Source organism: Phoenix dactylifera, chromosome 3 (genome assembly GCF_009389715.1).
Source record: "Phoenix dactylifera cultivar Barhee BC4 chromosome 3, palm_55x_up_171113_PBpolish2nd_filt_p, whole genome shotgun sequence".
NCBI classification, from domain to species: domain Eukaryota; kingdom Viridiplantae; phylum Streptophyta; class Magnoliopsida; order Arecales; family Arecaceae; genus Phoenix; species Phoenix dactylifera.
In genome coordinates, this window is record NC_052394.1 from 1,729,751 (window position 1) to 1,756,109 (window position 26,359).

The following is a 26,359-nucleotide window of genomic DNA, read 5'->3' on the forward strand; positions in this document are numbered from 1 at the left end:
AATTCTAAAGCTCTTTCCAACTTGGATATTGGAAGGTCCAGCTGAAACCAATTCGAAAAGCTCTGTTGTTCTTTTTTTATATATATACATACAGGTTCATCGGCGCTCTCCAGGCCTCTATCTTCGTCGGACAAAATTTTGGCATCAACACTAATCTATTTTATCAAAAAATAATATTTTATAGGGCATATATGTTAATTATCATAATCAAAATGCAAAGAAAATTAAGATAATACAAGTCATAACATCTCCCCACCTTGGTCGCCGGATGGTGGTGGGCCTTGCTTGCTTGTCAGCCATTAATGTCGCTCTTGTGAAAGCCATATGGAGGCTCATGCATGTGCTCCCAGCTCCCAAATCTGTGCTAATGGAATCAAATAGTCAACTCGTCCAAATTATAAGTTAGTACAACAAGCCTGGAATATTTGCCTCTCTAAACGTCAGCTATGGACTGAAAGGCTCTCTTTATTTTTAACCTGTAATTGTCATGTACTTAATACTTGCATGACTACTTCAACTACAGCATCATTATTTTTGTTAGCTTAGAGTCATCACCGTAGAATTGCTCTTCTCCCAAGTCCAATCCATCTGCTTTCCAGCCTCATGGAAAAGCGAGAAGAGGTCCACGTTCCGGTCGCTGGCGGTAACCCCATGCGTCCATCCGCGGAGGCCCAACGCGGCCGGGCGGTACGCTCACCGCCAACAGCGGCGAGAGAGGGGAGGAGGGTCTTCTTACCGACTCCCGACGCACCCCAACCGTAACAAATTAACATCAAAACAAAAATAGTAAGCCCGCCTCGTGTCTCACCCCCTCTTCAAAACCTTCAACGGTCTCTCTCTTTCCCTCTCTCTTCCTTTCCGTTCCCCCATCCGCCCTTATTAACCTTCTCCACTCCGTCATTCTTGTCTTCGTTTATTTTTATTCACATTTTGCCCCCTTCTTCGCCCCTCGATATCCTCTCCCCTCTCTTTTTCTCCCTTTGATGGTCTCATTTTGCTCCGTCTGGCGGAGGGACGGATCTGTGATTCGATTTTAGGTTAGGAATTTTTTGGCTGGCTTGATCGGATTTGTCGTTGTTCTTCCTTGGCGTCGATGGCTGCTCCACCTGCTAGGGCTCGGGCAGACTACGATTACCTCATCAAGCTCCTCCTGATCGGCGATAGCGGTAAGGGTTTCGTGCTCTTATTCTTCTTCAACCGAAATATTTTAATTCGTTTTCTTGAATTGATCCCGTTTGAAAAAGATTTGGTATTGTCTGTGGTTAATAGTTTTCCTTTTAATGGTTTAGTGGATCTTCATTCGATTTACTGTTCGGTTTATGAGAATGGTGAACAGTTTAAAATTAGGCTGTAGAGATCTGATTCTTATCTAAAGATGTAAATAGTTTTTATCCAGTTCAATTTGAGAGGTCAGACTTGTGGGATCTTATGTTGGACACAGAATCTTAGACTAATCTGACTGTTAAAATAAATTAAAATAGATAAAAATGAAATTAGGATTTTTTTTTGTATGTTTGCCTTCCTAAATATATAAAATCGCATGAATACCTTCGTAAAATTGCTTTTTGCATCTACACTTATAAGTGTTTCTTTTTGCATGTTTACCCATCAAGAGTATTTCAATCATTTCAATTTTAAACAGCTTATTTTTTAATGACATTAAATGGTTTAGGTACATATAAAAAACAGAAAGGACATACATGCAAAATAAGTATATTATGAGGGTATATATGCAGATATCATTTTTTGGAGGGTATTCACATAAATTTCAATATTTAGGAGAGTATGTATGCAAAAAGCCCCTCATATAAGTGTGCTTGGTTAGAGTGGTTTGACTATAGCATTGGTTTTTGTATTGTTAGCGATAAAAATTCTGGATTTTAGGCTTTCCTCTGAAGAAGCTTGGCTGAGTATGTATGGCATTTACCCTCCTTTCATGGATATAGTACTCCAGTTACAATGTAAATTTGTTGCATGTGCTACTTTCTAGCAAGCTTATGTTTTCCTTTCCCTATTCATTATATCTTTTATGGAAACTTCTGGTATATGTAATTGATGCTTGTGGAGCCAACTTCAAAAATGGCATGGTCTTTTTGATTGCACGAATTTCTTTAGATGGTTTCTTTCAAATCAATTTTGTAAACGGCACTTAATTCTACCATCTTATATTATCAAAACTTAGCAATATTTGACTTTTTATGGAAGTGATGAGGTATCTCTTGTCTAAACATGTGCCTAAGATGGATTTGGTTTTCCAGCATGACGCATACATGATGAGTTGATTACAGTGATGTGACTTGTTACTTGATGATCTATCTGTTACAGTAGGTGGTATGCAAATATTTTTTTTATTCAGTAGTCTGAACAGCATGATAGGACAAAATTTTAATATAAGCTGGAAGTTGATGCTATATAGCAAGAATGTACTTTAGCCAATGGTTGATGCTTTTTAGTGTGGCCCTTAAACCTGTTTTTGTAGGATAATTTTTGGTGCTCAAGTTTCATAGAAGTATTCTCCGAGACTGCTAACCTACATTTCAACCATTCTACAAACATCGACCTATGCTCAACCCCCTTAAAGGCCCCACTGGAAATTATTTGGATCATTTATAGCTCTTGCTCCACCATGTAACCATGCCTATGCCTAATATTGCTAGATGTGTATAGCTTAACACCAGTAGATTTAGAACCTAGTTTTTTGGAAGCATTCTTGGTGATCTCGTAGATGTGGAATCTAGGCTCCTTGTTAAATTGGGCAAGGCTGGAGGACTTTGTGCAAGTATTGATTAGAAGAACAGGAAAAGGCAAGCTCTACCAGGGGAGATCATTCAGCATTCGTTGCACTTAAAATTTTTTGTTAGTTATCTTGAATTATAATATTTGAGATAAACTTTATGAGGTGACTGAGGAATATATGTTCTATTGTTGGAGTTGGGCATGGTGCAAGCATTGGATGTGTGATGAGGAGTTTAATTTTTTGACTTGGTTTTGGTGTCTTTTGTTGGGATACTATAGAAAAGGTAGCCTTGAGGAGCGCGTAAGAGATCCATGTTTTATACAATCCAATAATTCAAGAAGGATTAGAAATTGCAAGGGATGTGTCTATTCACCATATATTGCTAATTTTGTTGGACCTTCCAGTCATGATAAAAAAAAAAACAAAATGCTTAGTGGGGTAGCAAAGTGACCATTGACATATATGTTGTTATCATGATTGCTCTATGTCACATGTGTAATATTTGATATAGAATTTAGATGTTTGAATTGTAAATGTGGGGTTCTTTTTATGTAAGTGTAGGACTGATGGTTCCTTAACTTCACTAAGGATCTTTAGTCATTATATTTATTTCTTTTTGTGACCTCATGGAATGTGTTGATTGCTGTAATAGAATAAGAATCATTATGATCATGAGTTCTTTCTTATTAAACTGCATGTTCACTCTCAAAGTATTTGGGCTTTGGTGAAGTCTCATCTAATGCTGCCCTCATACATTTTAGAAGAAATTTAGTCAGGAAACTAGTTATGTGAAAATTCTCATACATTCAACATTTACATTCTGTTGGGCATGCCACCGAAGATTTTTTAAAACCCAACATTTAGATTTTTTAACTTTAAAATGCTCAGATCCTTTCTTGAATTCTCCCCATCTGAACAAAAGTTAATAAATTAATTTTTGGAAGTCTATGTCTGTTTTCAATAGCTTGGTATCTCTAGTTATTTTAGAATCAAAATGTTTTGCCAACATTGGCTCTTCTGTTCTACTTTCAAAAAAGGGCATCCTAGTGCACAAGGTTTCCGTCATTACAAGGTCTAGGGAGGGTAAAATGTACACGGCCTGACCTCTGCATGTAGAGAGGCTGTTGTCATGTTTCGAATTTGTGACCGCCAGGTTGCAATGCACTAAGGCTCACCCTCTTTAATATATATATCATGTGCGGGACTACTTGGGACCATGGGTTCATTTTAGGGCAAATCCACTCCTGATGCTGCTGCTGTCATTCAGCAGTATTATGTTGGTGCTGATGCATCCCAGGACATTTGTGAGTGCTAATGCCGAGACACTGGATGTAGTAAGAGCCATTGTTGGCCACTCAATCCCCTTCCAAATTGCATGTCATGCTCAAGGTCCGCCGTACCGGTACCGGTCGGCGTACCGGTGGCGGCCCGGACCGGTACGAAACCGGTCCCGTACCGGTCCGTACCGGTAGCGAATCGGTCCGTACCGGTGGCGTACCGGTCCCGTACCGGTTCCGTACCGGGTCCGTACCAGTTCTTCAACAATAAATTACCGGTACCGGATTTTACGCTGATCCGGTACCGGTCCCAGGCCGGACCGGTACGTACCGGCCCGTACCGGCCGGTACGGACCGGTACGGCAGACCATGGTCATGCTAATATATGCTTTACATTATTAGGATTCCAGTATGTAATGTTAGCATTCCTCAAATGCTGTCTCAAATTTTGTGTCTTCACCTTCACATTAAGTGTGTTATTGCATATACCTGATACATTTTTGATTTTATTAATGAGTACCTGATAGGTTTCAACACTGCCTTCAGCAAATAGAAAGTGTTTCACAATTGCACAACCCACTAAACTTTAAATTAGAAATAAAGTTTTCTTACAGACAATGCCTAATAAAACCTTTAATAAGTAATAGTTTCCCTAGTGATTCTACTTAAGGCCTCATGCAGTAATTTTTTTAAATCATGTCTGTCCTTTATTTTGGGCAAGGGAGATATTTCTATGAGCATTAGTTTATTTCGTATGTGTTTTTTTTCCCTCCCTGCCATGTATAGTTTCATTTGGCACCAGCTGCTTCTCCAACATGTTTAGAACATGCTAGATCACTGCTTATCATGAATTATTCCCTTTTTGACTTGCTTGTTGTTGCTGTTGCTGTTGCTCACTCGCTAGACTTTTGCTGGTTGCCATTGGGGACAAAATGCCTTAGGAAAAAGAAAAGGCAATCGAAATATTTCTGTGAATGTTGGTTTATTACAGTACTTTTTTTCTCCCTGCCATGCAAAGAGCCAGTTTGTGTTCATATCCTCTCACTCGGAGCCAGCTGCTTCACCACATGAAGCACATGCTAGATTACTGCTTGTTATGAATTATTCCTTATGGCTTTACATGTTTTCTGCTTTGTGTTGTTGTTGCATAATCATTAGACTTATCCTAGTTGCCATGGGGAAAATGCAAGAAAAAAAAGCCATGCTTTAATTTGGTCAGACTTTTGTGTTTTGATAGTTCTTCACCAGCAAATTTAAGGTTGGCATCAGGGAGGCCGCAATCAACTGGCCTTTTTAAATACAAGATAACTTGGTCTTATTACTGTGCCTTGTTCTCTGCTTGATATAAGATTAATGTTAGCGCATAAAAGAGCCAGTGATGTAGACACTATTTTGTTGCTTTAAGCTGCTGATTTAGATCGTTTTAACATGGTGTCTACTGGTGCAGGTGTTGGTAAGAGTTGCCTTCTATTGCGTTTCTCAGATGGGTCTTTTACCACCAGTTTTATCACTACAATTGGGTGGGTTTTATTTTAGTTAGTGATGCTGTGGCAAATTTTGTAACTGATATGCTTGTTTTTTGCTGCTATTTTCTAGTATAAAGTTCATTTTTTATGATGTGAAATATATTTGCTTATTTTTTATGGATTCCAATAGCTTAAGGTATGTTTTTTCTGCAGCATTGATTTTAAGATAAGAACCATTGAGCTGGATGGCAAACGTATTAAACTACAAATCTGGGATACAGCCGGGCAGGAACGGTTTCGAACAATCACAACAGGTGGATTAATATCTTCTAATGTTGCCCCTGCTTAGGTCATTTTTCTTGCTTTTCTACAGATTTGATTTGATGCTCTATGATTTATCCATTTGATTCCTGTCTCTCTGCAGCTTACTATCGTGGAGCCATGGGTATTTTGCTTGTTTATGATGTTACCGACGAATCATCTTTCAACAGTAATTACGTATCACAGTGCTTCGCTTTAATAGGTGCATTTTTCATCTCTTATTTTTTCTTATTCCCGTTATTCTGGCTTCTGCAACATACACAGACATAAGGAACTGGATTCGGAACATTGAACAGCATGCTTCTGATAATGTAGTCAAAATTCTTGTCGGCAACAAGGCTGACATGGATGAGAGCAAAAGAGTAAGTCCTGCTATGAACCATATCCAAGCTAAATTTATGAATTTATTCTTTTGTGGTCGGCGTTTTCAGTCTTAGGCCGTCATGGTAGATGTTTTGATGTCCTCTATTCATTATTTTTGCTTTTCGGAAGCTAAGCTCAATCTTTGAACTATGAAATATTGGACTCTTTTCAGGCGGTGCCAACCTCCAGGGGACAAGCACTTGCTGATGAATATGGCATTAAATTTTTTGAAACGGTATGTGTTACCAATCTGAGTTCTTTTTTTTCTAAATGAAAATCTTTTTTTCTTTTTTGTCCTTCTGTTTCGTAACAGATTATCTTGGTTTCCAGAGTGCAAAGACAAATCTAAATGTGGAGCAGGTCTTCTTTTCAATAGCTAGAGATATCAAGCAGAGGCTTGCAGAAAGTGATAACAAACCTGAGGTCCAATTCCTATTCCAAGATGAAAATAATATTTGCTTTCTTCGATTTGCTGGTAACATAATGATCATATCTTCACAGGAGCGGACAATTAAGATCAACAAACCAGACCAGGCAGCTGATGAGGCTAAAGCTCCTGAAAGATCAGCTTGCTGCGGTTCTTAAAAATCTTTTTCCTGTGCGCAGGAGGGGTAGGTTGGACAGTATTGACTTTATGGGGAACTAATTTGGTTGTCATATACATAATGATTGTGGGGATAATAATGGTGGCGGGTGCTTATACTTTCAGTCTTATCAATTCTTTTCAACCATTGGTTTTAGTGTGATACTTAGACTTCTTGGTGGTTGGGAGATTGATATCACAGACACTGGTGCAAGGCATATGCTATATGCATGATGAATCCTTTGGTAAATATCTGCAAACAATTGTATAGTGCATTAGTCATATTTACATGCATACATCTGTAAATACATAAATATGTACATACAAGTAAACATAATACATATATACATACATAAGTCAATGTTGGTTAAGCAAAATAAAGTTAATATGACAGTGTATATTATTATATAAAAAATTAGTATATGTGAAATTTAATACGTTGTTTCATTGTTTAAAATTATATTAAGGCATAATTATATGGTTTTATCAAATAATAATTTATAACAATTTTAAATCAAAGAACTGCTTCTTAAGAGATTAGTCATATGGATCCTTAGTTAAGAAAAATATTGCCTATTGAACATGAATATGTACAACTACTTCAATTTTAAATTAAATAATTTTTTTACTCCTAAGTAACTATGGTAGCTTAAACAACATGTCAATCAAATGTTATATCAAAGAAAAGCAAACAAAAGATTCATGATTACATGGACAATTAAGCTCTAAAAAAGCTTTATCTAACCAAATATCAAAAAATAGATGTTTTAGGGTAGATTAGCGTGAGGGGTATGGTTACTTTTTCCCTTAATCTAGAATAAACTACGCCATCCTATATAATGGAGTAATTTATTCCGAAGTAAAATGTGTTAAGAGTAAGCTGGTTCGTTTGTTTTGAGCTTAACTAGTCTTAGAATGTGTAGATTCAACTTGATTATGTGATTGGATTTAACTATATTGTTTATCTTGAGCCGGCATGATAGGTTTAGCCTATTTCCAAATTCAATGAATATGAACATGTAAAATTATAATTTTCATAACAATTATTAGATACTCAATCTGTCTTCCCATATTTAAACTTGGATAGTAAGAAATCCTTTCTTTTCTTTATTTCTCTTTCTCATTCTTCTTCATTCCCCTTTCTATTTCCTTCCTGATATTGAAGCTTAGAAAAACAAACAAAATAGAAGGCTGAGAGGGAAATCGGCAGTGTTGCTTCTGGAGATTAGAATTCCCCCTCTCTCTCGTGATCAGCAAACATGGATTACATACTAGATCTAATTTTGCATTCCCTTTTCTTAAAAATATTGCAAGAAAATATTAATCCTAAATACTATAAATGAGTTAGTTATGATATCAATAACTAAGTAAAAAAAAAAAAGAATATTTCATGAGATTTCAATTATGCTCTTTGCCTGCATGTAGAAAAGACAGCGTGCTGTACAAATCAAAAAGGTTTAGTTTATTATACTGAAACAAAGATTATTTTAGCCTTATAGATGCCACTTAACCAAACGTGTACATGAAGTAGATAATAATGCTAGACTTGGATCCTAAAGAAAGACGCAGATTATAATCAAGATAGAAATATTATCTTATGCAGACCTACTTGGTCCTAATAGCAATATTTCAAAATTCTAAATCTAGCTCTTTTTTGTTTTTCTGGTTACACTAAATCTAGCTCTTTAGATGTAAGAAGAAGTGAAATTCAGAAATTCTTAAATAAAATAAATATTAATTAATATAAACTGTTTTAAATCATATATTAATGAAGATATAGTGACAACATTATCGCTCATTTGAAATTAGCTATAGAATATTTTTATTTTTAATTCTATTTTTTTATTAAATATGAATATATGATTAAATGGTTGAATGACTAAGTGCATTAACTATCTTAAAATTTCTTCTAATTAAGAGTTTATATTTAAATAATTCTTTAAGTGTGACTAAAACAACTTTTATTTGTTTTTAGGAATACTATAGATTGGCCTGGCAGTCAGTAAAACGCTGTTATATAATTTACTGATTTGCCGTCTCCACTACTTTGGATTGCTCTCTGCCTCTCAAATGGTCATAGTGGAAATCACTTATATAAGAGCACTATCAGTGGATGAGATTCAGGGTATGCAAAGGAACATGGACCTCATTTAGTGCATTTTAAGAGGAATATGTCATGGCTTGACTAGACCCAATGGCCTAAACTGTGGGCTAAACATGGTTGGGGATTTATAATCCGGCTTTATCTTGGTTCTATATAGAGGTGGTAGCTGGGTTACGTCGGGTTAGATACAAGTCAAATCAAATGTAAATTCAATTAAAAATTCATCAACTTGAATCCGATCAGGTCAAAAATTCAAGTCTGAATCCGACTTATTTATTAAATAAATAATTTGATTTAATCTATAAAATTTATTTATTAAATAGGTCAAATTAGATTAAATGAATTAAATAATTTTTTAACAGATTAAATGTATTTAAATAGATTAACTCGTTTAGCACGTCGGGTTTCAAAAGTAGACCAAGCAGTAGGTTTAAACAGATTAAATTAATCGGGTTAAAATTTAACTAAATTATTAAATATATTAAAAAGGATTAAATGGGTCAGAGGTCTATAGCGTTTAGGGGTCGAGCTGATGGATTGGATCATGAATGGACGCCGGTAGCTTTACAGGGCTTGTCTACCAAGTATGGAAATTCTTATTCTATGATTGGACGGGTCTAGAAGTAAACTCTTCGTATCTATGCATCCGTTGCAAGAGGATTTATAAATGAAATATGGCTTTGGAGGTGCAGATCAGGATGAAAAAGATTCCTTTGCTTCCTTTGTTATGGACTGCAACCTACTGGTATATGCGTTATGGACTCCATGGTGCCGTCTTTGGAGATTGTTGGAGCTTTGTTGCTGTCTTCGTAAATTTAATGCAGGTTTGCCACGAATCTTCCATGCTGGCCATCCAAGGAAGCCCCCTCTTTTTTTTTTCTTTTCTTTCTTTTTTTTTTTCTCAAAAGCAGCCAAGCAGGTAGATCATATCTGACGAGCACAGATGCACCAATAAAATCTGAAAACAAAATACCTCGAAGTGTCCAAAGCAACTCTCTATCTCCAGCCCACAAAGTATTATCGGAATGACTGGCCACATAAGCAGCCACCCAATTTGCAGCTCCGTTGGTTTTTCGGAAAATATGCTCCATATTTTAAGCAATGTATTTTAAGCTATTTGTCACAAACCCACCGAAGAAGTCCAAAATTCCATATTAAAGAATATTTAGAAAATATTTGAAAAATGGTTGAAATATCTCAGGAGCTCTAGATAACTTTGGAAGCTTCTGGAGGCCACCGACTAGGATTGGAAAATCTAGTAAAATTGGGCTGGTTTTCTGTTGAATCATAGATTGCATAATTTATTTAAGTAAAGCCCATATCAATCTGGTTCCAAAGATTTTTTTTCACCTTGCAATCCAATAGATATATGGATAGAATTTTAAACCAAAACTAGAAGGATCCTTCAGAAAAAGAAGGGCTGGATAGGCTCATAGGCTCAATTTTTATACAAAATTCAGCTCTATCCTACTGAATTTTCCAAACAGGATTATAAGGCTTGTTTAGTATGCAAAAAAAAAAAATTATACTTTTGGAAGCTCATACTTAGATATATGATACTCGAAAAAATAGTTTTGTATGTTTGATTAATCATAAAAAAATGACGCATTTCAGAGTGACTTATGTTTAGTTGAAGATTTATTTTTTTAAAAAGTTATATAAAATATCTGCTATGCTCTTAATAAAATAAAGCATCTATCCCATACTAAAGCTTAAAAACATTTTTTTTTAAAAAAAATATTCTAATTTTCATCCCAAATTAAACTTTTTCATGTTATATATATATATATTTAATATAAAATATGAAATCTTATTCTTGTGAAAAAAAACTATTTTTCTATCTCCTTTTTTTTGTAAACTCCAATCAAAAATGGGTTCCGTTGATCACTTTTTTTTTTTTTTCCTTCTTGTTCCATGACCAAACGCACGTTAGCCATTAATTAAACGTGGGGCGCTGGCATGATGGCATCTGGTTCCATTCTTTAAATTGATTCCTTGTAAAAGGCAGGAGAGAAATGGTCCGAAGAGAACGGTATTATTAGTCTACGACCACGTTCTTAACGTCGATAGAAATGCTCTCGAACCCGGTCCTCTCCCGACTCATGCGTACGCCTTATTTCCCGTTAGTACACCGTCTGGATTGCTAGAACGAGAGCGAGAGGGACGCGAGGGAGTGTATCCTAAGAACTCGGGGTGTTCATTATAAGTTCCGAACGGCGCAGCTGGAGGCTTTGAACCGGAGCAGAAAGGCGGTTGCGCCTTGCACTTTGCCTCCACGGAAGGCTGGCGAAATACCACCGCACCTGATCTAGGGTTAGGGTTTTCTTCCAACTCTCCATCTCTCAGGTATGATCACGCCCTCAAAGATCGTCTATTTTAGCGTAAATCCGTCCCTTCTTCGTGTTTTCTCTTTGAATCTTCCAACATTTTAAGTAATTCTTTTCCGGTTAGAGTCGTAACATGCTGTGCGAATCTATTGAAAATCTACTACTCTGTAATGGCGATGAAAATTTAAAACTCGCGATCGATTATTTTCTCTATCGTCGTCTTTTTCTCAGGATTTCTGATCATTTTTTTTCACTTAGAAATGCCTAAGATTACGGCTTCATCTTTTTGATTTAGGTCAGTTTTGTGTTGAGATCGATCGCTATGGCATGGTTTAGGGCAGCATCGGGCGTAGCTAGATTAGCCATTAGGAAAAATCTAGCTCAGGCACCGCATCACATTGCAAGAACCAGAACCAGTGCTCTCCTCCATCCGCCCACCCGGGGCTTCCACTCCACGGTCCTCAGATCCAAGGCCGAATCGGCCGCCCCGATCCCCCGCGCCGTGCCCCTATCCAGGCTCACCGACAGCTTCCTCGATGGCACGAGCAGCGTCTATTTGGAGGAGCTGCAGAGAGCCTGGGAAGCTGATCCCAACAGCGTCGATGAGTCCTGGGACAACTTCTTTAGGAACTTCGTCGGCCAAGCTGCCACCTCTCCGGGCATCTCCGGCCAGACCATCCAGGAGAGTATGAGATTGCTGCTCCTCGTTAGGGCCTACCAGGTCAATGGCCACATGAAAGCCAAGTTGGATCCTTTAGGCTTAGAGGAGCGTCAGACTCCGGACGATCTGGATCTTGGTTTTCATGGATTCACCGAGGCAGATTTAGATAGGGAGTTCTTCCTGGGGGTATGGAGGATGGCTGGTTTCTTGTCAGAGAACCGCCCTGTTCAGACCCTTCGGGGGATCTTGAACAGACTTGAGCAGGCTTATTGTGGGCCCATCGGGTACGAATACATGCACATTGCTGATAGGGAGAAGTGCAACTGGTTAAGGGACAAGATCGAGACAGTGAAACCCAGAGAATACAATCGGGAGCGCCGCGAGGTCATCCTCGATAGGCTCATTTGGAGCACGCAGTTCGAGAATTTCTTGGCTACCAAGTGGACTGCTGCGAAGAGATTTGGTCTTGAAGGTGGAGAGACACTGATTCCAGGTATGAAGGAGATGTTTGATAGAGCAGCTGACATGGGGGTGGAAACCATTGTTATTGGAATGTCACATAGAGGAAGGCTGAATGTTTTGGGCAATGTGGTCCGGAAGCCACTGCGGCAGATATTTAGTGAATTCAGTGGTGGTACAAAGCCTGTGGATGGGGAGAATGGGTTGTACACTGGAACTGGTGATGTAAAATACCATTTGGGTACTTCTTATGATAGGCCTACTAGAGGAGGGAAGAGAATTCATCTATCTTTAGTTGCGAATCCTAGCCATTTGGAAGCTGTGGACCCTGTTGTAATTGGAAAGACACGAGCAAAGCAATACTATTCCAATGATACTGAAAGGACAAAGAATCTGGGAGTGCTGATTCATGGTGATGGAAGCTTTGCAGGGCAGGGTGTGGTTTATGAGACTCTACATCTGAGTGCCCTGCCCAACTATACAACAGGTGGAACTATTCACATCGTTGTTAACAATCAGGTTGCATTCACAACTGATCCGAGGTCTGGGAGGTCTTCGCAGTACTGTACAGATGTTGCAAAAGCTTTGGATGCTCCAATCTTTCATGTAAATGGAGATGACATGGAAGCAGTGGTCCATGTTTGTGAGCTCGCAGCAGAGTGGCGCCAGACGTTCCACTCTGATGTGGTGGTTGACATAGTCTGCTATCGACGTTTTGGGCACAATGAGATTGATGAGCCCTCTTTCACACAGCCTACAATGTATCAGGTAATAATTCTCTGTCTATTTTGTTTTTGAAACTTCAATCTATTGTTTTTGTTTGGCTTTGTTTATCCACTGCCATTTTATGTCTTATGTGTTTATGCCTACCTCTTCAATATATTCTTCTTTCTATTATTTTTTTCCAGTTTCTTCTTTTGTTTTTCATTTGATTGTTTAAATCATTTTATATATATATAAAAGTAAAGTAATGGGAACTTAAATTCCCTTCTTTGGAGAATAGTTGTTGTCATGGTTGTCATCAGTACTCCAAAGAAGTTTTCACTATACTAACTTGTCTTATGCTTGAATAGGTAATTCGAAATCATCCAAGTGCACTTGAAATTTACCAAAACAAACTTTTAGAATCAGAACAGGTCTCCAAAGAAGATATTGAAAGGATTCAAAACAAAGTCAATTCCATCCTGAACGAAGAGTTCATTAATAGCAAAGACTATGTTCCAAGAAGGAGGGACTGGCTGTCAGCATACTGGACAGGGTTTAAGTCACCTGAACAGATTTCACGTATTCGCAACACTGGGTATAGTCTTCTCTCTCTTGTCCTTTCATCCCCTACATCTCTTATTCTGGTGCAGCTTTACTTAAATCATTGTTTCATTTTGCAGAGTCAAACCTGAGATTCTGAAACGTGTAGGCAGAGCCATAACAACTCTTCCTGAAAATTTTAAGCCTCACCGAGCAGTCAAGAAAATTTTTGAGCAACGTGCTCAGATGATTGAAACTGGGGAAGGCATAGACTGGGCAGTTGGGGAGGCACTTGCTTTTGCCACTCTTATAGCGGAAGGAAACCATGTAAGGTTGAGTGGCCAAGATGTTGAAAGAGGTACTTTCAGTCATCGCCACTCAGTCCTTCACGACCAGAACACAGGAGAGAAATACTGCCCTCTGGACCATATCCTCATGGATCAAAATGAGGAGTTGTTTACTGTCAGCAACAGGTGTGTGCTCTACATTCTTGTATCTGTTTTACTTTTTGCTGATATCTATTAACCATTATGTACTTAAAAACTGCATTGACGTGCTCATTGAGGTATGTGGTGCATGTTTTGCATGTTTTTTCTCTTTCTAAAAACATCAATTAATTTTGGAGAGGAAAACATATTGCCCTTTTTTTCAACGTCTGGTGTGGGTTGTGCATGGGGCCTTCAGCACTCTGATACCTATAGTTGCTTATATCAAATGCTGAATTGTTGGATTACCACATTCACATGATTTTGACACTTCTGACATGTTAATCAGAATGAAGTTTCAATTTTATGGCGGAATCTCTCAAATCTGTGTGGAAATGTCATGCCGGTTGACCCTAGATGAGCACATGCAAATTGTTATGAAATTCTAGTGTGGACTTATCTGATATTTTTGATGCATTTATCTTTTCTTCAGTAATCATGCCAACTTTAATGGTCAATGAGAAAAGGGCACGTACTCAGAGTGAAAGAGATGGGATATGATGAAATAACAAATTATGGGATCAAAATCCATGTGGGTTTATTATAGGAACAAAATGGGCTAGCTCAGAGGTTGGACAATATTATTTATGATTCAACAAAGTAGGTAAAGGTGGATCAGAAATTGATAATTGAAAATTAGGATGGGCCTCAGGTCTTGTTTTACTAGCTGCACAACTTGGCACCTGCGATGTATCTGAGGTTAAAGAACAAAATTAAACTCAACATATGATGATTACTTGTAATTCATCAACTACTTACATCAGGAATAATAATAAAAACAAATAATTAGTCATTTTGTTTACAAATACAGAAAGCATCATGAAAACCTAGATGACTGATATTGTGAAGACTTCCATTCGCTTTTCTTTCTATTAGTATTTCTACTTAAAGAGATTGCTCAAGCTTCCTGAGCTTATCTCTCTCTTTTGATGAAGAGTCTCTTTCTATTGAGCAAAATGACTATATATAGGTGCATCCTGCCAAGAATTCTTTGCTTTCATTTACAATGACATAAATAGTTGCTGTTGGAGTGGTTTTAGGCCTTTTTCCCCCTTGGCAAGCATGCATATCAAATCCTAGCTAATTTTCCATTAGAAATGAATGAGAGGATTCTGCTGACCAAAAACACTTGATTTCATCTCAATTATCAGCATCTTTTTTCATTGAACAGTTCTTTCAGATGTATGAAATTTTGGACCACACAAGTAGATCAACTTTGATTTCCTGTTCTACTTGATGAGTTTGGGTGCAGCTTAAGCCTTCAAGTTAGTGGCAGTTTTACAACTGCATTGGTAGATTCCAGAACCCTTTATGCTTTTCATGTCTTCCTTTTTCACCTTCTAACAATATTTCTTTCTCACCTTTGCTAATGTTTCGAGCCCATTGTCTTGTCTTATATCCACGTTGTTGGATCAGCTTGCGTTAACTGATGTTTTATAGCTGTAGCTCTACTTAGTTCTGTGGTATGTATGTACAAAGAGTGGTCTACCTGGTAATAGGTGCAAACATGGAATCTTAAAATTGTTGATTGATGGAAATCTTGAATATACAGAGAATCATTCCTAGGAGAAAGAGTCTGTTGAGCTATATGTAATGTCTGTGATGAAGGAGAAAGAGTGCAACTTGTTTCCTTATATGAAACTGATATTCACTTCTTATTCTTGACTATCCATCATAGAGATCCCTGAATTTACATCAATAATAGGGAGATGTAATATCTTTTTGGAAGTCTATGTACAAGAATTCTTATGAATTTCAGTATTCATCTATTATGCACAAATTCAGAAGGATTTGGTCTGAGTAAAGAATCAAATAATAAGATCAAGATTCTAAACTGCAACAATCAAAAGAATCATTGTGTCTTCATTTCATACCTTTCTTCTTGAAAGATCAGTCATGATTGTGTAGGTATAAATGCCTACCGCAATGATCTCTTTGGCCTTGTACTGGTCCTCAAGGAGCTTTATTGCATCTCAGTAACTAATTTGAGAAGCAAATGTTTATCTAATTTGTGAAATATGAGAATTGAGAACTCTACAGTCAGTTGATTCCAAGGGTATACTATCCATTATTATTTCCCTAATTTTGTCTTTTGGTGCTCCTTGAAAATCATCTCTCAGAATGTATGGAATTTCAATTTTTATCATGAATGACTTTCTGTTGCAAATACTGATTGGGCATCACTTCAGCTTGTTACCTTAGATTGTACCACTTTCTGTTCTGAGAACCTACGTTGCATGCTGATAAGAATCTAATGTCATTATGCATCAGATTTCACCATTTTACAGCTGTGATAAGCATGACTTTATGCTGACACTCTACATCCACTACTTTTTGCAGTTCCCTTTCAGAATTTGCTGTCCTTGGATTTGAATTGGGCTACTCCATGGAAAATCCTAATTCACTATTGCTTTGGGAAGCTCAGTTTGGCGATTTTGCAAATGGTGCCCAAGTAATGTTTGATCAATTTTTGAGCAGCGGGGAATCTAAGTGGCTTCGCCAAACTGGGCTTGTTGTTTTGCTTCCCCACGGTTATGATGGTCAAGGCCCAGAACATTCAAGTGGACGGCTAGAGCGTTTCCTTCAGGTAGTTTTGATAGCCGATTGCCTGTATGTATAAAACCTAAATTATCTCCTGTAAATCATAGCTTCAGCATCTCACTTTCCTCTGTTTCACTGCTAAGTAGTTGTAGATATGCTCCAAATTGTGATTTTTTTTTGTTACAAAACAGAAAGAATTTATGTGATAGTTTTTTTTTTACTTTTAAATATCGTTTTTGCACAAGTTGATATTTTGTGGTCTAGGTATCATAATGTAGCAACTATTATGCACTTAAAATATTTTTCTGGCATTAACAAAAGAGGTATTTTAAAAATTAAATATCCAATTTTGCACTTTTGTTATTGTCTGTTTAAATATATGGTAGTATTGCTAGTCATCTAATGACTAATATGCATAAAATGATGTACAGATGAGTGATGATAACCCTTACATCATACCGGAGATGGAACCAACACTTCGGAAACAGATCCAGGAGTGCAATTGGCAGGTTGTAAATGTTACAACACCTGCGAATTACTTCCATGTTCTGCGCCGACAGGTTAGTGTTTGTGAATATGCTTTAATAGCATCATATTTGTAGATTTTCCTCTATATATTCAATTTATGGTTTGATGTCTAGATACATAGGGAATTCCGCAAGCCCCTAATTGTAATGGCTCCCAAGAATCTGCTTCGGCACAAGGACTGCAAATCACATCTATCTGAATTTGATGATCTTGAAGGCCACCCAGGTTTTGGTAAGCAAGGAACACGCTTCAAGCGGCTTATAAAAGACCAAAATGATCATAAAGAGGTTGAGGAGGGTATTAATCGTCTAATATTGTGCTCCGGAAAGGTAATCAATATTTTTCCTCTTGTATCTTCATTTAACAACCCAACAACTTGTCAACCTCAAGAGTGGGCTGATAAATTTGATATTGGCCTTTTCTATCATTTGATTTCTTGATGGAAACTTTGTATCTTGCATCTGTTATTTTGCAGGTGTACTATGAACTTGATGAGGGACGGAAGAAAAAGGACTGCAAGGATGTGGCCATCTGTAGAATTGAACAGCTTTGTCCATTCCCCTATGACCTCATGCAAAGAGAGCTCAAGCGATATCCAAGTATGAAATTAGTTTCAGTTCTGGATAGCTAGTCATTTGACAACAACTTGCACATGCACATACATTGTGATTCTGGAATTTTAACCTTATATGAGGATTTTTTTATCCCTGTATAACTGAATATGGTTGAAACCAGGGCTTGCTGTCTTGGTACCAGAACTATACCAATATCACTTTGGTACAGTGTCGGTATGCCCAGTATATGGTTACTGAGGCTCGGTACACTCCTATATTGAGTCTCGATATAGTACCGGTACAATATTGCCTGGTATAGGGGCAGTATGCACCAGTACGGTGAACCATGGGTGAAACCCTACTCATAGAACCTGTCATCTTCGTCTTTTAGAAGGCAGGAGAAAAATATACAATGGTAAATTGTCCAAAATGGCACACAAGCATGCTGATTTAAACAAAAGATTAATTTGTAATTGCCCTTTATTTTCCCAATAAGTTGTTTCTGAAAACCTGCCAAATATTCAGGGTCGAATGAGCCTAGTTTTGTGTGCAGCTTGGTGTAGGATTACTGTAAAAAGATGAAAATTGTGGTCTAGAGAACTGTTGGAAGATCTGTTTCTAAAAGAGATTACAAACATATAAACAATTACCATGACATAACCAGACTCAACTGCTGCCAGTGGCTGAGCTCGGACTTTATTTGGACGTGGCCTACTGGAGGACATGACATTATCTGATGGACCTAAAATCTAGACTCTGGCTTTCAACAGGCCTGCTCGTTGGCCAGCTGACTTGGCTCAGCTATTGAGTCATCTAACCATGTTGGGTGATCACAATTTGTTATCTGAATATCTTTTAGTATATAATCATCCATGATTAGTAGCTGGTCACCTTTTAGTTTGTTCTCAAGACAGGTTTGCTTTATATAATCATTTTTTGGTTATATTTTTTAAACATACTAAACTCAACTATCTTGAAGTAATATTCTCGAGATTTTTGTAGCTGAGCTTATTTCTATCGTTTTCTTCTTTTTTAATTCCAGATGCTGAGATTGTCTGGTGCCAGGAAGAGCCGATGAACATGGGGGCATATAATTATATTGCTCCTCGCTTATATACTGCCATGAGGGCACTTGGGAGAGGAACTTTTGATGACATCAAATATGTTGGAAGAGCACCTTCTGCTGCTACAGCCACTGGTTTCATGTCTGTACATATGCAAGAGCAGGCTGAGCTGGTACAGAAGGCAATGCAACAAGGGCCGATCAGTTATCCTTACTGAAGCCTCTTATGACAATATTATATGTTTTTGAACAAATAAGTATTTATTTGGTGGTTGCCTGGCTTTTATGATTTTTCAGGCACCGAGATATTTCTTCTCTTGAAATTTTGGCCACCATAAACATTGTACTCAAGCTTGCGGTGTTCCTGTTTTCATTTGATTTTCATACCTGTGCTCAGAAGTGTTGCTGATTTGACTGCTGCCACACTTGCGTGAAAAATATCTAACAATTTACTTTTTCTGTTTGATCAGGAGGAACAGAATCTCGAATGCTGATTTAAGAGATAATCCTGTGCATGTTATCTTTATTGTGTCTATTATGGTACATGGACTCTTTTATTCGGTGATGAAGTCATATTCCCTGATGCAGTTTGTTTTTGACGGTAATGCGTCGCCAGGAGATGCATTACTTTGGAATGTGATGGGGTGGCTGATCTTTTGTGTGAAGCACAGCCAATACCCTCGGCCAGGAGGTGTGTTCCTAGCTTAATTTGCAGGGGATTGTAAACCAGAAGTTGTGCACAAACAAGTATTCTTTAGGTTGAAGGACCCATATAAAGTGATCTTGCAATTGGAATTGGAGAAAAAAAATATACCAGCTGTGCTTCTCTGGTTCAATTTCTGTTTCTTTTCTTTTGTTGCATTTATTTACTCTTTCAGAATGAATAATTTCTTCTTTTTTTGATTGAATAGAATGAATAATTTCAGCATCAGAAATCAGCGTTCATGGGTATTGTACGTGTTTCTTGTCCAGTATGGTTGTTTTTTTGATGCATGTGATTGAACCGGTGCAGCTATTTGATTGCGTCAAATAAACCTCTTCTATTGGTTGCATGCGGTTGGGCTCCCCTGGCTTTCCTGTCTCCTGTCAAAATGAGGTCTCAGCCGCAGTTAATTACAGCCATAACCTTCAGACTATGTCCTCAAGTGTTTGTGACTGTTTTTTTTCGCTGGAAAATAGCCAACACTGTTACAAATAAAACAGAAGAACCTGAAGAAGTCAGGGCAGGGCTGTAACGAGGCAAGACGCAAACAAAAGCTATGCACCTTCAAAAGGTGCAGACCATCCATTCTCTCTCTCCAAAGAAAAGAGATCAAGGTATTCCCTTGTATCTTTTCGAACAAAACAATGTATAGTGCCAAAACAAATACAATAAATCAAAGGAATGAAAATACAAACAAAACATACTCTTCATTTAGCTACCCCACCCAACAGACCTAAAATCAAAAAAGAAAGAACAAAAACGAGAAAAGCTGTCACCTAACCTATCACATTTGTCCATTTTGGAAGCCCTCTTTCCCCCTCGCTTGACCATCATCACAGTCCTGTCACTTCGGTTGGTGGCTGCCATAATTAAACTCCCAAAACCATTTTTAACAAACATTTCTCATGCCACTGCTCTCCGACTCTGTGCACGTGACCAAGGCTGCCGCGCACGCGCCCCACACCCGGCACGCGGATTTGGGCTAATTGGCTAACCGAATCAAAGGACACCAGCTACAAGAAACCAAAGGCTGCTGCTGGCTGCTGCTGCTGCTGCTGCTGCTACCCACCGAGGAAGAGAGAAAAAAAAAACAAAAAAAACAGAGAACAGGGCACGCCCCCGCAGCGGCTAAAACGAACCTTCGCTTTTCAAGGAGCAGTCTTTGCTTTCCCTATCTTGTCTTTTCGTCTTCTTCCTTCTAATGCTGCTGCTACTGCTGCTGCTGCTGCTGCTGGTGTTCCTTCCTTTTTGCTTTGCTAGTTGTTGAAGAAAAGAATGAGATTCTTGTGTGTTAAAAAAAGAGAGAGTAAAATATGGAGTTGGTGGTGGTCACTGGTCAGAATCTGGATGCCTCCAAACAGCTTTGTGTCCTGCTTAGGAGGAGCAGCTCTTCTGCCTCGACCTTCCCCCATGATGACGACGACGAACTGCTGCCGCTACTAGCGTTGGGATCATTGGGTGCGGTTGTGCTGGTTCTCGCGAGGTCCTTGCTTTGGTCGTTACTTGCGCCGTCCCGGTCTTGCTCAGCTTCGACCACGTGGTCGTCCAGCTGTACGGAGAACAGGGAGTAGACGGGCCTGTGGTCGGAGAAGCGCGACTCCCCTCTCACGTACCATATCTGCTTCATCCCCTTCCCTCGCCACAGTATCCGGTCGCACCTGCCATCCCATCCCCAACCACCGACCACGTTAGCTAGCCAGCATATCGGATTCGGATCCTGAATAAAGAGTAAACTTTGCCTCTGAATCCCAGCCCTTGTTACGTTTTGTTCTTATAGTTTCATGTCTTAACCAAGTGCAGTTCTAATAATATATCAAACAGTGCATGCTGTGAGAATGCAGTAGGAAGAAATAATATTCTGGTAAACAAGTGGCTACAGCTTTCAGTGCCACCGTCATGCTTCCTTTATACGGCAGAGAGTCTGACACGTTAAAAAAAAATTAAAAATCTATTATAGAACAAAGAATCTTTTCCACCGAAAAAGAGATGCCTAATTAATCTTGGCCGCCGAACCACCGGCCGTGGCTCGTTGGCACGTTGATTCCTACCTAAGCAAGGTGATTAATTAAAGATGGCCGGCCAACGTGCTGCAGTAAAAAAACTAAAAATTATATGCATATAAAAACGAAACAGCTGCTTCTGACTGTCTAATCCTGATTTAATTATGGTTTAATCCTGGATTATGGATGATGGGGCGGTGATGGGAAACAGAGACGGAAATGATCTGTAACAAGTCAAAATCACCTGTTCAGCTACAGAAAATAAGGCTGTGCATGTGTTTTTGAGTTCCGACTTCCAACAACTCACAGGACAGAGATATTGACACGAAAGGGCCAAAAAGGAGCCACATGACAGAAGCGTACGAGAAATTGGGTAACGTCTGCCGACCGAGAAATGTTCTGGACTAAGCTATTTCTACCTCTGGCTTTCTGCGCATAAGTTTTCTACAATACGTTTGTATTTGCCCTAGACTTGTCTTGTTCTGTTTTGGAAAATTGCTTGATTCTTTCAACTGCACATAGATTTCATAGAATATTGATTTCTATGAGCTAACATTCAACCGGGTCTGTGGCAGTTTGGCCGGTTGGCCGGTTGATAGATCAAGTGGTCGAGATAAAGTTAAGTCAACTCCTCATATATATTGGGCATCTTTATCGTGGTCCGAATAAGCTATTTTCCTAGCAGCACAACTAGAGAGAGAGAGAGAGAGAGAGAGAGAGGCCAGGGTTGTGCAGCGTTTACCAAGCCGGAGTGCGTCTCTTCTCTCTAGATTTGGTGGGGTTGACGGCATAAACGTCAGAATTAGCCAAATATTTATAAGTCGGAGGGAAAAATATTCTCCCTTCCTCCCATCCAGCAAATACGCGACCGGCTCTCTGCTCAATCCTAAGCTGCAAGCATGCATGCATGAATGCCAGTCAGTCGACTCTCCTTGATAAAAGCATGCAAAGTTACAACCATGCACGTAGACAAACTTGATAACATCACTCACTTGATCTTTCTCCAGCAGGGCTTCCCAGTCGTTCCTCTGCAGCAGTTCATGTGTGTCGCTGCAGCTCGTAGCCAGTCGATAGTTAAGATCTCCGAGCCATATAATCTTGCTGCAAATTGTATGAAGTAAAACTCTATATAAGTTTGCTTGCATAATTCGATTGTTGGTCCATTTACTGTACAGAATCTTGTTCCTGCTACGTAGTTTCCATGCAAATTTTTAAGGACACTCACTCGTGTTCCAAGATGGTTTCCGGTGACGCTGCCCCCGGACCGGAAAATCCATGAGACCGAGGGAATCTAGTCCTCTTGAGAATCTCCATGACATCCGAGTTCCTCCGCACCTCATCGCCGTCCTTCTCTCCTGATGCTAAATGAGTGCAAACGAAGCAGAACGTGGTCCTCCGGAGAGTCATGCTGATTGAAATCGATCCCTGGATCCAAATATCACAATATTAAATCCAGTGAACCAGTTAGGAGAAGAGGAGATCGAGTTGGAACTCTACGGACCTTATTTCCCATGTAGCCCATGATGCCCCTCCCCACGCAGGAGACTTTGACGCTGGACACGTGCGGCATGAGCGCCGCCCGGACCCACACGCACAGGAAAATCCCCACCATCTGCTTGCTCGCCGCGAGGCAGTGGCCGCTCAGAGAAGAGTCGAGCGGTTCCTCGTCGTATCCTCCTCCCTCCTCCTCGTATCCTCCCTCGTCGTCCTCCATGAAGAGGAGATCCGAGAAGCTGACCCTCGGCTTCTGAGCCGGCTCGGAGTTACGGGCGAGTGTGGGGCCCTTGAGGGCTTGGCGAATGAGGGAGAGCCACCTGTAGGCGGGGCCCTTGTCCTCGGCGCCCAACACGTTGCCGGCGTTCAATGGGACGATCTCCTGGAACCTGAGAGACAGTAGAGCGGCAGAGGCTCAGTCCGCGAGTCACGAATTTGCCCTACCCTCCTCAAACGTCATACTCCTTCGCAACTCCCATACTAGCATTAAAAGTGCAGGCTTTTGGTAATATAAACACACACACACACACACAAAAAGAAAAACAATGTAAATAACTGAAATGTGGATGTTAAATTATTATCTAAACTTTGCTAGGAATTATTTCTATGCAAATACATGATATATCAGAATAAATTCATACATATTTAAATATATTGTTATTTATTCAAATAAAGTTTGTACATATCTATGATCATATATATATCTCTAACAAGAAAACTTGACATATCGAATATTAAAGCACTTGAAATTATCACTAATTGTATATAAGCTTGTGAAAAGTTATATATAAAGCATTACTTGAAACATTAAAGAACAAGATCATTACAAATAAAGCACAAACGTTATACATAAAACAGCTAATTATGGTCGAAAAAGACCAGCAGAGAATAGTGTCTGTGCCGGTCATGTCCTTGCCTTTTGTTAGGTGTTCGGCGCAGCAGCGTTGGCTGTCCCAACCAGTAAGTACATGGAAAAGATCAAAAGATGCTCGTGTTCTTTAAGGAAAAAGGGGGAGGCCGCAAGGGAATAATCATCATCAGCAACAAAAAGCCATAGAGGCCTAAGCTAAGCCAACAAGAATAGCATACCCGAGGACATAGATGTCGGCGGGGAGAGGCGTGCTCATAAGCCAATCTTTCAAGTTGAGCCCCCCGTGGGGCGCTCTTCCTCCAACGTTCCACGTCCCCACGAACATCCTACTCCCAGTATTAAACCATAACACCAAGAATATCAAACAACAACTCGAAAATACTGATCGACCGAGATTAAAATGGTTTCGTGGGTCACCTGAGATTTGTAGCAGGAGGTGAAGAACCGACTGTCGTATCAGCTCCGAATCGGGGCGGTTTAAGATTTTCGGAGCTTTCCACCAACCACCCACCTGCAAGGAAGAAGAGAGAAGAAAACCGAGTCGTTTCGTTCCGTAAATGCCCCTCTCCAAGCTCAAGTTTTGTTTAGAACTAGAGAAATACGAACAAACAGGGGAGCAGAGAGTTAGTATAGAGAGAGAGCAGTTGTGGAAAGTGCTTGCCTGAAAAATCCCTTCTCATACGAAGGCTGCCGTCCTTGTCCGAACAGCTCTTCCTTCTTCTTTCCTGTACCCCTCCTCCCAATCTCTCTCCTTTTATATCAAAATTAAGAGAGAGAGAGAAAGAAAGAAAGGAAGAAAACAGAGTTTTGATCAATAAAAATGGGTGAGGTGAAAGAAAGATTGGATCTTGTATAACGGGTCATCAATCCAAAGATAGAAGACGTGGTTGGAATCTATACTGCTGCAGTCGGAATGGAACTTCGCGCTCTTTAGGTTGAACCATTTCCTCACCACCGTCTTCGGCCAAGAGGATGACTGCAAAAAACGACTAGATTTCAGAAGCTCGTGCCAAAGATGATTCAAGTAATAAGGCTATTTTCTTGTTAAAACAAGAATCTAATTTGTGAGAAAAATCTCACCTTGGGAATTCTACCGGGCTCTGTTCTCATGTTTCCGACGAGAAAGAGGAACACCTGGTAAGAGACACGGAGGCCGAAAGACCGGAATTATTTCCCGCGTGACGCACTGTTAAATAGTATATGCTAAAGTGACGATGGATCCAAGAAAAAAGGACATTTCTTTTTCTTGATTCACTTTTTGAGCTTTGAACAAATGAGAGGAAAGAGGCAGCGGCGTGGGAGCATAAACAAAAAAATAAAGCCCAGGAAAGGGTTATAAATGATCCCTTTCTCTTCGCGGCTAATGCTTTCTCAGCTGGAGCTGATGCAAGCCAACCCAGGAAAAGGACGGGGAAGAAGGAGAACATAAAGATATAAAAAACTTAAAGCTTTTATGACCGACCTCAGGTTAATGGCGACATCAAGAAGAAGAAGAAGAAGTGAAAAGAGAAAAGTTTTCACCTTTTGTCGACTCTTGCGCTGGAGATAATATCCCTCCCCGAGGTAGCAGTACAAGTTCTCGTAACGACTAACGGTGAAAGAGAAAGCCTGTGATGGAGAAACGAGACAGAGAACCCTACCATGTGACCCAGGGAAGAAAAGATCTCTGTGTCGTTAAATCAGACTTCTCAGTCAACTACTGAACGAGTGGCGTCACTAAAAGCAGTTTTTTTCGATACGGATTGAAGACACCTCCATTTGTTCTGGTCCATGAGATCCAGAACCGAGAATGAAACCATAGCAAGCCATAAAAGATCCCTTAAACCCCAGACCTCACGCTTAGGAACTCAATACAGTGCCACAAGCAATCCTCCTCATCAAGATCTGCATTGCCGCCTCGTTTCGCATTTCTCCCAGAACACTACAGACATAAATGCAGATCGGAAGGCCTCACGGAGAGACAAATAAACAAGAAAGAGACCTTCTTTCTTCCAAAAAGAATTGAGATAACAGGGGTAGAAACCAAACTGATTGAAAAGACAAATAAGAGACTCGATTGGCGCTCGCCGTACTTCCCCCGCCCCTTGTTTCGCTGTCACCTCTCCTTCTGTCCTCTCCCCCTCCCTCTCCCTCTCCCTCACCTCCTATCTGAAGCGGAGTGGCGATTGGAGGACCCGGACAACGTAGTAGAAGCAGAGGGTGGGAAAGAGCGTGAGGCGGATGGAAGGTCTCTGGTTTTGTAGCCGCTCCTTCGCTCGGTCGAGGTGGGCACGTCGGCAACGAGAGAGAGAGAGAGAGAGAGAGAGAGAGAGTGGGGCCCCACCGGCCCAGTTCCCTCCGGACCCCATGTGACGGCTCGCTCCACACACACCCTCGCTTTTATGACGGTCAACCGGTCCTCTGGATCTACATTGTCCCTGGACTTAAATGACCCTACGCACACCGTATAATCACGGAAACGCCATGACGGTGCGGCACGCGCCTGATTCCAACTTGGGACCCCGATACACCACCATCCACGTGCTTAAAAAGTTAGCCACCTTCGGCTTGGCGTGGACGAAGAATTTGGCGCGAATT

General features: G+C 39.7%; 3 protein-coding genes across 4 annotated transcripts; 2 read left to right on the top strand and 1 right to left on the bottom strand.

The window, feature by feature from the left end:
• The first annotated feature begins 527 nt into the window (after positions 1-527).
• Positions 528-7,031, top strand: LOC103710797 (ras-related protein RABE1c-like). Its single transcript, XM_008796696.4, has 8 exons — positions 528-1,166; positions 5,462-5,534; positions 5,694-5,794; positions 5,905-5,970; positions 6,066-6,163; positions 6,337-6,399; positions 6,495-6,587; positions 6,666-7,031. The coding sequence occupies exons 1-8, from the start codon at positions 1,094-1,096 to the stop codon at positions 6,747-6,749; spliced, it is 651 nt and encodes a 216-aa protein (XP_008794918.1). The 5' UTR covers positions 528-1,093; the 3' UTR covers positions 6,750-7,031.
• Positions 7,032-10,925: 3,894 nt separating this feature from the next.
• On the top strand, positions 10,926-19,178 carry LOC103710784 (2-oxoglutarate dehydrogenase, mitochondrial-like). 2 transcript variants are annotated; one of them, XM_008796675.4, is made up of 9 exons: positions 10,926-11,197; positions 11,474-13,066; positions 13,372-13,598; positions 13,684-14,016; positions 16,369-16,615; positions 17,001-17,129; positions 17,211-17,426; positions 17,573-17,696; positions 18,694-19,178. In XM_008796675.4, exons 2-9 carry the CDS (start codon positions 11,501-11,503, stop codon positions 18,930-18,932), a joined length of 3,081 nt encoding a protein of 1,026 aa, XP_008794897.1. In that variant the 5' UTR covers positions 10,926-11,197; positions 11,474-11,500; the 3' UTR covers positions 18,933-19,178. The 2 variants fall into 2 exon arrangements, with proteins under 2 accessions (XP_008794897.1, XP_008794906.1); XM_008796684.4 differs by having other exon boundaries at positions 11,479-13,066.
• Positions 19,179-19,963: 785 nt separating this feature from the next.
• Positions 19,964-25,855, bottom strand: LOC103711323 (type I inositol polyphosphate 5-phosphatase 8-like). Its single transcript, XM_039124200.1, has 11 exons — positions 25,304-25,855; positions 24,863-24,916; positions 24,683-24,758; positions 24,444-24,533; positions 24,200-24,293; positions 24,001-24,108; positions 22,919-23,300; positions 22,643-22,842; positions 22,410-22,518; positions 22,160-22,308; positions 19,964-21,075 (listed from the first exon to the last, which is right to left on the bottom strand). The coding sequence occupies exons 2-11, from the start codon at positions 24,890-24,892 to the stop codon at positions 20,754-20,756; spliced, it is 1,560 nt and encodes a 519-aa protein (XP_038980128.1). The 5' UTR covers positions 24,893-24,916; positions 25,304-25,855; the 3' UTR covers positions 19,964-20,753.
• Between the last annotated feature and the right edge of the window lie 504 nt (positions 25,856-26,359).